This window comes from Terrapene carolina, unplaced genomic scaffold (assembly GCF_002925995.2).
Source record: "Terrapene carolina triunguis isolate 2854851 unplaced genomic scaffold, T_m_triunguis-2.0 Scaffold231, whole genome shotgun sequence".
Classification (NCBI taxonomy): Eukaryota; Metazoa; Chordata; order Testudines; family Emydidae; genus Terrapene; species Terrapene triunguis.
Genome location: NW_020664582.1, coordinates 15,676,945 through 15,693,215, shown reverse-complemented (window position 1 = coordinate 15,693,215; position 16,271 = coordinate 15,676,945). Strand labels below are relative to the sequence as shown.

The 16,271-nt window shown below is 41.6% G+C and overlaps 1 protein-coding gene across 1 annotated transcript in view; it reads left to right on the top strand.

Moving 5' to 3' along the window:
- Positions 1-15,327, top strand: part of GDPD1 (glycerophosphodiester phosphodiesterase domain containing 1) — a 30,895-nt gene extending 15,568 nt beyond the window's left edge. Inside the window, exons 5-10 of the mRNA XM_024211248.2 lie at positions 583-701; positions 4,871-4,960; positions 6,996-7,129; positions 8,348-8,407; positions 9,481-9,532; positions 10,679-15,327. Coding sequence (XP_024067016.1) covers positions 583-701; positions 4,871-4,960; positions 6,996-7,129; positions 8,348-8,407; positions 9,481-9,532; positions 10,679-10,801 — 578 coding nt within the window. The 3' untranslated portion in view covers positions 10,802-15,327. The remainder of the gene's footprint in view (positions 1-582; positions 702-4,870; positions 4,961-6,995; positions 7,130-8,347; positions 8,408-9,480; positions 9,533-10,678) is intronic.
- Positions 15,328-16,271: the final 944 nt, after the last annotated feature.

The following is a 16,271-nucleotide window of genomic DNA, read 5'->3' as shown; positions in this document are numbered from 1 at the left end:
CTGATGTCATAGTCACTATCATGCTACTACACAATTGGACAGCAAAATACAAAAATGCATTCTAGTTCCAGTTAATAAAAATGTTTCTCATTCAGTGACCTTAAATGTGAAATTTAAAATGGTCTCTTACCATTACTGGGCAGAATAGCACTTCAACTCATAATCCTGTGATACAAAACTCTGCTACACCATTTTCATGGGATGGATTTTTATATTTGCCATTTGCCACCTGATGAGTTCACATATCTAGATTAAAAATTAGAACTAAATGTGTATATGCTTTCCAGATTCCTATAAAAGTATGCTGGTCCAAGAGGGTTTATTTTGTTCCCCCAAGTATGAGCATCTGAGGGTAGCTTATTGCACTGTATGCTGGACCATAGGATTGGCCTTGATAATGATTTTGATTCCCCTAGATAGTTGCAGGGTTTTTTTCTCATTACAAGGAGTATGCTGGCTTTTCAGAACTATTTTTCTTTTAGGTCCTTGATCAAAATGTTGAGTGCTCTATAGATTTGCTTTTATCTGCAAAATATTGAGAGGCAAATCATAGCAGTGACACAACTCCATTTGCTTTCCCAGAATGCCACTGTGAGGGTGAAGACAATCGCATTCCACTGCTGAAGGAGGTGTTTGAGGCATTTCCAAATATTCCAGTCAACATTGACATCAAAGTGAACAACAATGTGCTGATTAAAAAGGTGCACCACACAGTACCTGCTGCCCAAAACTAGCACCTTGAGTTGCATTGGAATAAAGTTGCGCAAAGGTCACATCTTATCTGTACTTGGATAAGAGACTACAGGAAGTAGAACTGATGATTCAGTAGAAGGTGGTGGTCTTCTTTGAGTACTTGTTCATGTCAATTCCAATTAGGGGTGTGCATGCCGCATGCACAGTCGTCGGAAAGTTATCCCTGAGCAGCTCACGTTGGGTCGGCTGTGGAGCCCCCTGGAGTGGCGCCTTCATGGCGCTCAATATATGATCCTGCTGACCCAGCCCCTCCTCGGTTTCTTCTTACTACCAGTGATGATCGTTGAAACTGCAATCACTTGCCTAGCAAGTGCTTCCCTTAGCATTCTTTCATATAGTTAGTTTAGCCTAGTTTATTTGTGGTTAGTCCTGGTTGTTAGTAAATATAGTGAGGTTTGAGAGCGGGGTTTAAACCGTGCGGAACCTGCAGCAAGCCTATGCCAATGAGTGACCTCCACGACTCGTGTCTGAAGTGTCTAAGGGAAGTGGACCAGACAGAAAGGTGCAAGATCTGCAGGGCTTTCCAACCAGAGCTAAAGGAGCGAGATTTCTGATTGAAGCAGTTGCTCATGGAATCTGCCCTTCATCCACCGTCTGCTGTGGACCGCCAAGACCCTGTCCCTCTTCAGGGACCCTTTTCACGAGCAACTCCTTTTCCAGGAGGTGCAGGCGCCCCACGCAGCAGGGGCAGTGGAGGAGGTTCTTCAAGAACTATGGCGCAAGGGATTCTATTCCTGTTATTTCCTAATCCCCAAAGCCAAGGGGGGGTGGGGGTCTCACACCCATCCTAGACCTGCAAGGACTCAACAAATTCATGATAAAGTTGAAGTTCTGCATGGTCTCCCGAAGTACAATTATCCCTTCTCTGGATCCGGGAGACTGGTACGCCACTCTCGACATGAAAGATGTGTACTTTCACATAGCTATTCGACCTGCACACAGATGATTTCTACAGTTTGTGGTTGACCAAAAACTTTATCAGTTCATGGTCCTCCCCTTCGGCCTGTCAACAGTTCCCCGAGTGTTCACCAAGTGCTTGTCGGTCGTAGCAGCCTTCCTCCGGAGGAGGCAGGTGCAGGTATATTCCTACCTCGACGACTGCCTACTACGGGGGCGCTCCAGGGAGCAGGTAGAGTCTCAAGTCTGATTAGTCAGATCCACTTTCAAGAGACTGGGACTCCTCCTCAATGTGAACAAGTCAACTTTATCACCGACCCAAAGAATAGAATTAATCGGGGAGGTGCTGAACTCGGTACAGGCAAGGGCGTTCCTTCCAGAGACCCGATTCCAAGCCATAACAGACATTATTCAAAACCTCAGGCGGTACCCGACCACTACAGCAAGAGAATGCCTGAGTCTCCTTGGCCACGTGGCAGCCTGCGCTTACGTGGTCCGCCATGCCAGACTGAAGCTCAGGCCACTCCAGGCCTGGCTCGATTCGGCCTACCGCCTGGGGCATGCCATCCTGGACTCAGTGGTCATGGTACCAGAGCAAGTACTCGAGTCCCTCCAGTGGTGGCTCGACCCTCAGACAGTGTGTGAAGGAGTCCCATTCAACAGCCCCCAGCCCTCCTTGTCCCTGGTAACGGACGGGTCAGCTCTGGGTTGGAGTGTGCATTTGGGAGATCTCCAAACACAGGGTCTATGGTCACAGGACAAGCTCCCCCTTCATATCAATATCAAGGCACTCAGAGCAGTACAGTTATCATGCCAAAGTGTTCAGGCCTGACTACGAGGTCATTGCTTGGCAGTGATGACGGACAACACCACTGCCATGTTTTACATCAACAAGCAGGGTGGAGCCCGTTCCTCCCCCTATGCCGAGAAGCCTTCCAGCTATGGGAGTTGTCCATAGCCCACTCGATTCACCTGGAGGCGTACTATCTCTCAGGAGTTCAGAACAAACTAGCAGACCACCTCAGCAGATCGTTCTGCAATCACGAGTGGACCGGACGTCATACACTCCATCTTCCAAAGGTGAGGGTTTCCCCAGGTTGACCTTTTCGCCACCAGGAGCAACAGGAAGTGTCCAATGTTCTGCTCCTTCCAGAAGCACAGTCCTGGCTCGATCACGGACGCGTTTCTGCTTCCCTGGGGAGGCTGCCTGCGGTATGCCTTTCCCCCAATCCCTCTTGTGCACAAGTACTTCTCAAGGTCCACAGGGACAGAGCGGAAGTAAATCTAGTGGCCCTAGTGTGACCCCGACAACACTGGTACACCACGCTCCTGGAACTGTCAGTGGACACTCCAGTCGAGTTACCACTGCACTCCGATCTGATCACTCAGGACCATGGTCGCCTTCATCACCCAGACCTCCAGTCCCCCCATCTCACGACCTGGAAGCTTCATGGTTAAACCCCATGGAGCTCCTGTGGTCAGAACCAGTAAGGGAGGTCCTACTTGGCAGTAGGAAACCATCTATTAGGGCCACATATCTAGCTAAGTGGAAAAGGTTCACTTGCTGGTGTGCCCAGCAACATATACAGGGGTCTATACTACTCATTCTAGAGTACCTTCTGTACCTGAAATAACACATACTGGCAGCGTCATCCATCAAGTTACATCTTGCTGCTATCTCAGCCTTCCACCTGGGAGCATCTGGTAGATCCGTATTTGCTAACCCCAGGGTAGGCCATTTCCTCAAGGGTCTGGTACACCTACATCCTCAGAGTAGGCAACCTGTCCCGGCATGGGACCTCAATCTGGTTCTCTCCAAATTAATGGGGTCCACTTTTGAACTGTTAGTGACTTGCTCCCTTCTCTATTGTGGAAGGTAGCCTTCCCGGTCGTCATCACATCAGCCAGGAGGGTGTCAGAGCTAAAGGTCCATACCTCCGATCCACCCTATGTGGTCTTCCACAAGGATAAGGTGCAACTCGGGCCTCACCCAGCTTTTCTTCCCAATGTAGTGTCACACTTCCATACTAGCCAAGACATTTTTCTACCTGTCTTCTATCCTAAGCCTCATGCCAGTAGTCAAGAGCAGAGGTTACATTCATTGGATGTTCAACGGGCACTAGCATTCTGCATCAAGCACACTAAGCCGTTCAGGAAGTCGAACCAGCTGTTCGTAGGGGTAGCAGACCGGATGAAAGGACACTTGGTCTCATCTCAAAAAATATCTTCCCGGATCACGTCTTGCATCCGCGCGTGCTATGAGCTGGCCAAGGTCCCAGCCCTGGCACTTACGGCATATTCCACGAGGGCACAGGCCTCAGCAGCGGTGTTCCTGGCCCAGGTCCCGATACATGAAACTTGCAGTGCAGCAACGTGGTCCTTGGTACATACATTCACCTCTCATGCTATTACCCCGCACACCAGAGATGATGCAGCATTCGGTAGAGAGGCGCTCCAATCAGCGGTTCCTTAACTCTGACCCCACGTCCGGGGTGGAGCTAGGGAGTCACCTAATTGGAATTGACATGAACATGTGTACTGTATGCTAGCACTTAATAGAAGAGAGAAACCCCTGATATGGCTGGCTGGTAAAGCCCGCCTGGTTTTTCAACAGCATACATGCTCCACCAGGGTACCTTCCCCAAGAGTCTTTATTATTTCTTGCCTTATGCTCCATGTACAACACAATGTAGCAGCAGATAGAAGGGGCCTCCCTCCTGCTGCCTGGCTCAGCCTTTTATACTGCTTGCTTTTTTCTCTGAGCTATCTAGCTCATGAGCTAATTACTTCATTAGCTCATCAGACTCCCTACAGGTGCAAGTGATCTCCATTAACCTTTCAAACCCAATCACATTACCTAACTCCCTCCTACTTTAACTACACCCAGTGCCCCTACGTGTCCTAAGTGACCAGGATGCTGGTTCCCAAAAGGGGCTCTGTTTATAGCCACTAACACCACCATGTCTCAGTATTTTTTATCTCTTGTCCTGAAATGCTGTGCTGAACAGCTGCTGCATCGCGTCCTAGAAGTGGCGGTGTTAAAGTGGTGGGAGAGAGTATGAAGAGCTGTCTTTTTCTGAAGGATCTCTTTGTTATAATAAATTGCAGTATATTGAGCTCCCAATGAATAATTCTGCAAGTGATGTAGAATAAACGTATCTCAAATGGGTGGTATCGGTGAATAAATGTCAGGATTCTGCTTTTTGATTACTGATTGCAGGTTTCAGAGTTGGTGAGCCAGTACAAACGAGAACATTTGACAGTGTGGGGCAATGTCAATTATGAGATTGTGGAGAAGTGTCATAAAGAGGTAAGCACCAAGAAATAACTATGCCCTAGTTAAGGATCAGTCTCTCCACCCAGTCTATCTGTTACTGTGTGGTGATTGATACAGTATTTTTCTGTAAATGCTGAGTATTTAGCCATTTACCCAGGTTTTTCACCTGTGGTCAGAACTGTGGTACCAATATGGTATTAACTCTTCCATACATTAAAATATAAATTAAATAAAATATTGACACTTCCTTTTTTGTCCTAACTTTTTAAAATGACTTATGTTAATTTTTATACATATGAATGTATTTAATTGATGCTTGAGAGTGAGACCCACACGTTCTTCTCCCACATCTTTCTCTGACCTCTTTCCTGGCTTCCGCTGTCTTTCCCCATCAAGTTGAATATTCTCCTCCCCGCTTTCAAGTCTCTCTACTCCTCCATCTCTTCCCACTCCCCATCCTACTCTTACAATCCTACTGAAGTTCTCTCCTGATTCCACGCTGTCCTATTACACGCTTTAATTTGTGCTGCTAGTCTCACCAATGGCCTTCCAGCTGAGGGGTACCAAGGGCACTTCCTCTCCTTCACAGGTTTCCTGAAAACTCACTTGCTCTGTGAAAAAACATTCAAGTAATAAAGCCTACCCACAACTGTCTCTGCTGTTCTGTTCTGGATTGTAATGTCCTGGGTATTATGCCTTTAGGCTGTAAGATGTTTGTGGGAGGGACTCTTAGGCTTGATCTACACAGTCTTTACACCAATTTAACTACTTTGTTGGCGGTATAATTTTTCTACTGAAAGTAGTTCAATTTGGACAACACCCCTAGTGTGGGTGCAGTTAGGGTTTGTCTGTACAAACAGTGCCTGGCAAGCTGGGATGTTAATCTACATTGTGCTAGCCTGCTGTGCACTAACTATCCATGTGAACCCTGATGATTGCCAAAAGTTCTCTAGTGTGCTTTAATCTACTCCTATTTCAAAGCTCATAGTGCATACAGAACCCACAGTGTGCGGCAGCAGGGTCCACAGTGACACTTAGTGTGCAGCAAGCTACTGTGGGTTTGATTTACACCCCAGCATGCCAAGCACTCTGTTTTCATACAGACCGTCCCTTATACTGGTGTAAAGGTGACTTATGCCGATACAGCTTATTCCTCTTCCTGTACAGGAATAAGCTATACCAGTTACAAGCACCTTTAATACTGGTATGATTGTGTCTGCAATAGGAGAGTTGTACCACTTTATAGTTAAAGCAGTACAACTTTTGTGTGTAGATACCCCCTGGCTTGTTTGGTTTTTTAAGCAAGATGTACACACTGCACAGTAGTATTGCATACATCTGTGATATGGGATCAATAATACTGGAGGAAAACAAAATTGGTGGGGTGGGAAGAGAAATCAATCTATGGAGTGGATTGTGAGTAAGGACTATTACCTTTCTCACTTCTGCCCTCTGAATCCTGCTCTCTTCTGTTCCTCAGAGTCTTTTATTTTCTGAATGTCTTTGTTTCCCAGTCACAGCTGAGACGGATTTGCAAGAATGGCAGCTGGTTTCTCTTGTCCGAAGCCCTCTTCCCCAGGCTGGTGACTGCCTTGGAGCCAGTCAGAACCACACTCAGTAGGCACCCAGTGGTGCCTGGATTTCTCCCCTTTTGGTTTTCTGGGAGGGTGCTCAGCTCATCCGTGCTCTGAAGCCGAACAGCACCCCTTTGTGCATGCGCAGCTCCTATGGTAATGGAAATAGGAGAGACAGGAAGTGCTTAGTGCCAGAATGTCGTCCTGGTTTTCCCCAGAACTTTATCAGATTACAGAAGCAGGGAATGGAGACCACAGGCAATGGCTGGCTCTTTTGCGGCAGCTACTGCCTCTTCCAATTGCTTGGAACTTTAGCTGGGACTACACAAATCAGGGGCAGACCCAGCAACAGTTGGCAACTCTGCTAGATGTTTTATGTCTTTAAGCACAAATGCTAAACTTTACAACACATTGATTCACTGAAAATTGTTTTGATACAAAAGTTTCAGCAACCTGATAAATAACTTGCATTATTTTTCTACGTGTTTTTACAGAACGCTGATATTCCTATCCTTTTCTGTTTGAAACGTGTCCTGCTTCTTGTTGGCTTGTTTTACACTGGTCTGCTGCCATTCATTCCCATCAGGGAGGAATTCTTAGAAATTCCTATGCCCTCAATCATCCTGAAGTAAGTGATTTACACACTCATCAGGCTGTCATTCCAGTGAAATAACAGCAAGGCAATAAAATGTCCGTGCAGTCTTGGACACTGATCTAGTTATATTTCTCCAGCTATGTAGGGTCAATTTGGGGCAATACTTGTATGGGAGACTTCCAAGGAAATCTGAATGCTAAAATAAGTGGTGTTAGTGATCTAGTATGTGGCACTGTTCCCTTTAGTCAGTATTTAATTAGTGCATTTAAACATCTAAAGATTCCATCCCATGTCTAGCAAGAGTAGAGGGTTTGACTTCAGTGTCCAGGCCTGTTTGGGTAATTGATTTCAGGTATGCTTCCCCTGTTGTCCTAAATGTTTGTGTAGTGTTGCTGCGTGCTATTAAAACTAAGAGGTGTCTGCCTTTCAGAGGTGAGAGAAATAATTACTATATTTAATTATTGGGTAAAGTGCTTTTGGTAAAAGGCACCGTATGAATGTAAGATAATATCTGTGGTCAGAGAGAGCATTTCTTCCAAAACAGATGAAGATTCATGTATTCTCTGATGTGTCTTTTGTGTGTGTATGTCTAAGCAAAAGTCTTGCTAAATTTCTATTCTTTAGTTAAGAAACGTCTACTTGACATCCTTGAATTTTTTTAGTGGTTAGCGGTGGGATGTGTTTGTTTAACTATGTGCACCCAGCACATTTCCTGTTTACAGCAGTGTCCCTAACCTATCATCCCACAGAGAAAAGCAGCTCTTTGCAGACACCACTTATGCTGAGGTTAGCTAAAGAGCACTATCTAGCATTTATATAGTGATACATTCTTCAGTGCTGCAAAAAGGAATTATTCTGACACCATCTACCTACCTTTTATCAGATGTGGAAACTGACACAGGGATGAAGTGAGCCAATGAAGGCCAGAAAGCATGATATTATCAGAGCTTGTTTTATATCTCAGGATCTCTTGATTTCTCATTCCTTTGCCCAAACCATTAGTTGAAATTGCCTCTAGGTCTCCATCTCTCCTGCCTTCCACCTAAAGTTACTCATTTCTCCTATGTGGCACAATCCAAGTCATTGGTCTCAGAGCCAGGGGAAGATTCTTCTTCCCATACTCTTCTGGGTGATAGAGAAACTGCTTTTGAAGTCACAAGACTGATCCATCACACTTCCTTTGCTTGAACATAGTCTGAAATGGCACTTTTCTGTGCTGAGGTAAATTTAAGTTCCTTTTTCTTTTCTTAGGCTGAAAGAACCAGAGATGACGACGAGAAGCCAAAAATTTGTTATCTGGCTTGCTGATACGTAAGACTTTAATATTTCCGTGGTGCACTTCACTTTCTATATACATTGTGATTATTGCCTCAAGTGACTAGGACAGAGTTACTATTGTGAAATTAACCATATTTGGTATATTGTCAAATTCTGGTATCTTGTATGTTTGAGGTAATGCCAGTATGCATCTCCTGCAGCACATGGGGGAATATCTTTTGTAGATTTATATTTCATATTACATGTACATTTATACAGTGAAATATGCATGAAAGAGCACTGCCACTCGGCAGATTATCTCGCTTATACCCATAAGATAATCCTGAATTACTCTATTTACTTTAGTGGAGTTACTCTCCATTTACATGGGTGTGAGTGGGTTCAAAATCTGGTCTCTTACTTCATGTGGTCATTTCATGGTATCCACAAGATATCCTATACAGCTTTGCTGGACCTTAAAAGATAGTGTTAAATGTGTGTCTTCTGCAGGGTCACTAAATTCAAAAGTTGCAGGAGTTGGACTTGATCTAATAAGTCTCTTTTTTTGTCTCTCACTACTTATGTAACCCAAGTAAAGATCTCTGATAGGCAATCTGGTCTAATGGGAGGTCACTTAAGAAAAGTTTCATGTCTATTAGCATCAAGGATGAAGTTCTTCTTGAGGCTAAAGAGGATTCTATGGGTATAAATCAGATAAGAATCCTGCCTAATGGTGGTGCTCCTTAATTCATATTTCACTGATGTTGATGTAGAGTGGTGCTGCTATAAAGTATAAAGACCCTTATTTTTTTTATTTTTTTTTTTTTTAAAGGATGCCTACTTGGAGTTGAGCTTGTTTATGGAGAGAAGAGTTAATGAATCACAAAAATACACTGCTAATGCAAATAGTTTGGAATGCTGTTTGCTGTGCTTCCTAGCTGTAGCTAGGTTGGAAGTTTTCATTACTTAGGCTTTTAGGCAGAGTTCCTCATTGGAAGTCCATGAAACTGTGTGACATGGAACAGTTGCCACAGAACATACAGATGTTGAGAATTCGCCATGATCTAAGATGCCTAGCATGCTTTGGGTCCTGTAAAAATAATAATATTTTTTTCTCCCTGCTGCAGATTGTTAATGAGGAAAGCGTTGTTTGATCACCTCACTGCTCGAGGCATTCAGGTACAGTGTGATAAAACTAGAAGTCAAGCTGTTTCATAGTTACATGGCATTTTGTTAATATTCTTAAAAGTTTGACTCCATCTTCCCACTACCACTCCCCTTGTTCCTAAAAGTAGGCCTGAAGATAGGAACTGAAGGCAGTTAGAACTTAGACCAGCCAGATCTTCCTAATAACTGAAGGGGTTCTCGGTGTGTACAATTTTACTGTAGGCATCATCTTTATTCAAATCTTACGGTATTTATAAAAGTTGCAGTGGATTAAGTGAAGCCTTGCATCTGATTACTAATTAATATTTGTAGTTTACTTTTCACTACCTACTTGTTTGACATTTTAATATGAAAAGGCTTTTAACAGATTTCCAGATGAAATTACTTTCTAATAAGGCTCCATGCAGGGAGTGGAGGTGGGGCAAGAGTATCTTCCCCCAAAGTATTTATTTAAAGGGACTTTATCAAAATAAAAGCATTTTAAATAAATTCCTTACTTTGTTACTAATAACACTAGAGATTATCCAAATTGAACAGAGTTTTAAAATCGAACTAGTTTTTCACCACTGGTGTGTACTTTTTGTACCTTGTTTGTCACAGGCAGGCAAGCTAGATTATTAAATACTATTCTGTTTGTAGTCAGATTTATAGGTTTCATGTTCTATTCTATAGTCGCTTTCTGTTTCTCAGACACTAACACATGCACTGTAAAGAAATATTTAGATGCTTGGGAAAAGCCCTTTTAACTGAAAACCCTTTTTTTATTTTATTAAAACGTCTTTTCATATTTGATTTTTTTAAACCTCTACAAACCTGCTAAACGACTTGTCCCTTATTAGCTTTGCATTAGCTAATACTGGTTTTGCTAATTGGGAACGTCTGAACAGAGAGACGCACGTTCTTCTATAGACCGTTAGAGGTTGAAGTTTGTCATTTGTCATTAGAGAACTTCTTTTCCTAGATTTGCAATCAAGTACCTGTTTTTATGTATGATGTTGACGTCATGATTATGTGAGCATCTTGGATATACCTGGCTTCCCCTTTCACTAATATGAAACTATTTAGATCATAATTTTCCTTATTTAATTTTTGTGCACATTTTCTTTTAATTTTAGTGACTTCCTAGATGATCTGTCCATTCTGTACTTTTGTCTTTAGGTGTATATTTGGGTACTGAATGAAGAACAAGAATATAAGAGAGCATTTGATTTGGGAGCAACTGGAGTGATGACAGACTATCCAACAAAGCTCAAGGAGTTTTTACACAATTATTCAGCATAAAGGGGGGGAAAAAATCAAGCAAGACCCTACAAAGTGGACAGAGTGAGCCAAGGATTTCATTCCTTCATCAGAATTTTTTAGCACTATACGGATAAATCACTTGCCCAATGGTGAAAGATGTAATCAGCTGGGTTATATTACCTCATTCTTAAATCATTACATGATGTAGAGATTGTATACAGTTTTATTTATTTAAAATTTTAATTGCATAGTTTACATTTGTAAATAGATTGTTTAGCAAGAGTACACTATACTAATGGTGATGTATAGAAAGAAGGCTGTGGATAAGGATACTTGTAAATAATATACAGTATTTTACCGATCACAAGTTCCCATACCCATACATCAAGAAGTAGCATTTGGAAACTATTCCAGTCAAATGCTGTTGGGTAGAGATTAATAGCTGGCACTGCATCATTGTATTTACATCTCATTGATTGAGCTGGCTGTTGATTTCCAGGTAATCTGCATTGAGGAAAAGAAACTAGCACACAGGAAAAGTAAGAAGTTGGATCTGTGGATATCTGGACAGATTACCCTGCAAAATGTAGTCAGTAAAGGTAGTAACTTACAGTAATGTATTTTGACTAAAACTAAATCCTTAGACCAACATAGGTTTACTTAATTGCTTTTATTAATGAGAATGTTGGGGTTAGTCTCCGGCTGTAATTTGGACCTCTTTTTGGTGTAATAATATCAAGTTCAGTCAATAAATCATAGTATTTTTAGAATCTAGCCCTTCTTTATGGAATTATCATATTGTTATGTTACTCTTTTTTTTTTTTTTTTTTAAGTTACTTATTGTTGACAAGGGCTGCAATTTTTTTGGCCTAAATCTGAATTTATAAACCGATGTTACTGCTATAAAATTGAAAAAGGTAATTGTTTCCAGACTTGTTGTATAAATTGCTTATATTTGTATATCTTCATTAATTAGTTTAGGTTAAACTTGAAAGGAGCTAAAGATGAAAAATCCACAAAAGGATTCATTTCTCAGCTTTCTTTCAGTATAACTAGAGATGATTTTTTAAATAATCTTTACCACAATCAGAGCCCTGTAGTTCTGGCTGGACGTACAATAGGGCTAATCTGGAATGAGTAACAGAGCAAGTGTAGCTCACTTGGTAGATAATGCCCACGATGCTGCCTTGGCAATTCGTTAGCCAGTTTTCCAGAAAAGGAGGGTTGCACTTACCATTGACTGAGGAAAACAGAATTCAGTTCTGTGTTTAAAATAATCTTTACAAAGGGAAAATAAATGTTTAGATTTTTTTTTTCTTTTTTCACTCCTGTAGTTCCAAAAGAGTTTGGAGATATTTTTAAAACTGAATTCTGGCATTCTGTTGATGCCTAATGTGAGCCAAGGGCCTCTTGGGGAGGAATGTTGGTATCAGAGAAATTCTGAGATACTTTAATCTCACTCTCTACACCAATTTTGTTGAATATATCTGCATAAAGACTTAGCATAGGAATGAATTACTTGACTGAGATGTTAACGCACAATCTCCATTGGGTAATGGATTGGAAATCATATTTAATGTGAGGAACCAAAGATGAGACCTAAGATTGGTCTGGGGACTTGGGAGCAACAAAGAAAACCGCCATTAAAAATAATTTGCCAAGAAAGACAAATATACATTTAATGTGCATTATGAACCACTGGGTCAGCACTTGTTGTGTAAAAGTCCTTTAAACAGATTTACTTAATTATCCTGCCTCTTCAAAAACAAAACAACCCCTCCGACACCACCACTTTGCAATACATATCTTGAAAATCAGAGTGGCAGTGGTTTGTATTAGCTCTGTCTCATCTTTAAGGGGATTTTTTTTCCTAACCAAAAATAATAAATTCAATATGCATGAAATTTAGACATGCGCACCGATGAAATACTGTTACTAGGAAAAGCCAGGAAATCCAGAGTATCAAGGGAAGGAGGTTGCCCTAGAAATGCACACTCCTGCTGGTGACAACGGGAAGAGAGAGTTGCATGTGTATGTCAAAGAATGGAGCTGGTGATTTCTTCTTGTGTGTTTTGGCATTACTACTTTGGCATTGTTGTTTTCATGTATTTTTGGATGATGTGGTCTGTATGTATGGAATGAGCTGTAAAAGGCTCAGTAACTTAGTCATTAGACATGACTGGAACTAAACTACAATAATATCTGCTCCTGACCTCTTTTGAGGGACTTCAGCTGTGAGAATGTGACCTCACTCAATAATAAGACCGTCAGATGTAGGAATAATATACTTACAAATATTTTAATTAAGGAATGACTTAAAATAAGAATTTTCTCCCTGCCTTCTTAAACTTGTAAGGGATATCTTGAGTCCCTCCTTAGCCTCCCACCCCACATCTTGTGCTCCAAAGCAGCAGTCTTGCAGCCTGTTAGCTGTTCTAGTGCACAAGCAGGCCTGCTTTCTAAAGTAAAGTGTTAGAATGTTAAGCTTGTCTGGATGGATGAACATTCACAGGTGCACTATAATCACCCCATGTAACAGCTACTAAATGTCATCTGTATTCTGAGGAATATTTTCCCTGAGTAGATTATATGGAAGAAACCTCTTCTGAAGAAGTTTTAAGTGAACCCACATTAGAGATTTGGGCAAATATGTAGCTAGGTTTAAATAGATGTGGATCTAATTTTGTCTTAATACAATCAATCTTATGGCATCTCAGTGAAAGAGAGCAAAATAGAAGTAATGTTCTAACAATTCAGATGAAAAATATGCATTTTCAGTAACTTGTTATATGCTAAGCTTCTAGATCTTTGTCCAGACCAGTTAAGCTTCAGCCAGATAAATGCATGTGACCATATAGTTATGGCTGGCTTGCTTTTTAGCAGAAATGGAGAGCTGCAGAATACTGTTTTGTTACATATGGGAAATGAGCCACACTCGCCCTCTTTCTGAGCCTATGCACCTGCTGCCTACTACAGTTTAATTTCTGGGCAAGCCTGTATTCACAGGAAAGTTGCCCCTGTCATTATTTTGCTAGATCAGCCCAGTGTTTGGATCTAGATACAAGATCCTGAATGATTTATTTTTCCTTTTCTGGATGCATTGCTTCCATGTTTACAACACACATGCTGTGTTTTAAAAAAAACAACCTCAGTTGTTGGAGAATAATGACCTTTATCACCTACACTTTAAAGCCAAAAGTTGTTTGAAATTGGGGAAAGCTCTAAGCTTTGTAAATGTAGCATTCATGGCTTTAAGACTTCTCAGCTATTTTCTCATAGCATGAGACTCAAATTTCCACATCCCAACATGGATGAACAGTTCTGCTTTAATTACTACACTTCTGAACTCAATATAGAATAATAAAGTGAAATGATAGGAAATTTCATTTGTTAACAAAATGTAGGTTCCAACATTTCAGGGCTTCTTCAGCCCTCTTGTGACAATTGAGTTCTTTTCAGGGGCTCAGCACACTCTGCGACCACTGAACTTCCCACATTTAAATGCCTGCAATGTTTGTAAATGGCCTGTGTCTTGATAATCCATAAATCTGTTCTAGGTTATCTGAAATTTGTTGGTGCTGAGGATTAGTGGAGGTCAGTTCTGGAAAATATGCGTAATTCATTCACTTCCACTTACTTCTGCTAAGAGCCAAAGTTTGATTACCCTTAGCACACAGCGGACACCAGAAGACATTGGCTGAATGATATTTTGAACTGCTGGTGCACAGTACTTGTAAGACTGTGATATCCCATTTATGGCTATAACAAATCATTTACTGATCTAGCTAACTATACAAGAAAACAAAAATGTTTGTTCTATTAAACCATTATTTTGAATACTCCGGAAATCAGTGTAGAGGTTTAAATGCCAGATTCTTGTACAGGTGAACATGTGGTCAAGCCTTGCACTGTTGTCCAAGAGAATGTGCTGTGTATCAGCCCCTCTGTCAGGGCAGAGGGAGGGGATGTTTTCAGGTACTTGTCATTCTAAACATTTGTTCAGTGCATTCTCTTTCTTGTGACAGAGGTATCTTAAGTATGAAGGATGCGGCAAAATACTCCATGCACTTTTAATTTGAAAACATTGTCACATGCCTCTCCTGCTGCTGGTGCAGAACTATGAAGCAATGTCTTTAGTTCTTTTTAAAGATAGGTTAAGATTTATGAAATGACACATTAAAACATGTTTGCTCAAAAAGATCTGATCTGAATAATCATTCATTCTAATTTCCTTGCCTTTATTAAAGACTGATTTCTGGGATCATGTTACTATACTCTTGAAATGCAATGAACATCAGTGATCTAGTGCTGCTCCTAGTCTGTGGGAGGGTTGTTCAGATTGGGAGATGACTCCTGTTGTGAACTTCGTAGAAATCCTTGGGGAAACTGCATTGGTTCCCTCGTATAGCGGTGATAGGTCTTGGAATAGGTCCAGCAATGCACTGTGTGCTCTTAATTGAAGGACCTGGGTTTGAACATATTCTCTGAAGTGGCCGCTGCATGCGTGCATTCAGACAGATGAAGATGCAGTATAGCAGGTCACTGATGCTAACCAAACTGGGAAAAGTCCGGCTGCAGATATTGAACATGGGTGAGTAGTAATGTTTCACCCACTAAGCACTGCATTATATGCTCATCTCACTGCCTGTGTTTGTTCTCTTGGGACTGACTGTGCTTGACAGTGACTTCAAAACTCTGCTTCATGAATGTTTAAAGAAGGCTCTTCTGTGACAATTCTCTCTGGTTGTCCTGAATTGTAATATTGGTTAGCACCATCCATCCAAGGGTATTGAGCACCTTGCACAATTAGGGCTAGAATATACACACTCCCTGGCTCTAGGTTTGAAGAGTAGGGATTTAGAATGATCATAGTCTGCTTCGGTGAAGGCTGCTGGCCTAATGCAGGAAGACATTAGATCAGAGTTTGAGTCTTCATCATAAACTCATTCAGATTTTGTAACCACACAGACCTGGCACATGATTTGCAAGCAGAAAAAGTACCGAGGAAACAAACCATGTAATTGGGGAGGTTAAAGGTAGTGAGGGGCTGGCAGGGGGGAATTTTTACAGAAGGGCAGTAGTATGAAAATGATATTGGTCAGTTCTTAAGGTGGTCATAATCTGGGAGCAGCAGCTTTGGTAAAACTGCTTAAAGTGCACTCCTCAGCAGCAGAGCTAGATGTAATAAATAAATTGCCAGGTCTGTGACTCTCTCTCCTCCCCCGTCCTGCCACTTTAAGCACTGGTTTTGCTTTTGAGTATGTATCTAACAATTCAAATGCAAGTTGGGATGATGTGAGGAGTGTATCAGTGGCTACATATATTCTAAATGTTCCTAGTCTGTCCATCTCAAATTGGCCAAGTATAGCTTCAGGTATACATGGAAGCAAAACAAATGGGTGCAGGACATGTTACAGAATATCCATATTGGCTTAGACCTGTGGTCCACCTACTTCAGTATTCTGTCTCCAACAGCAGCCATATCAAATTGATTTAGGCATCAAGAGGC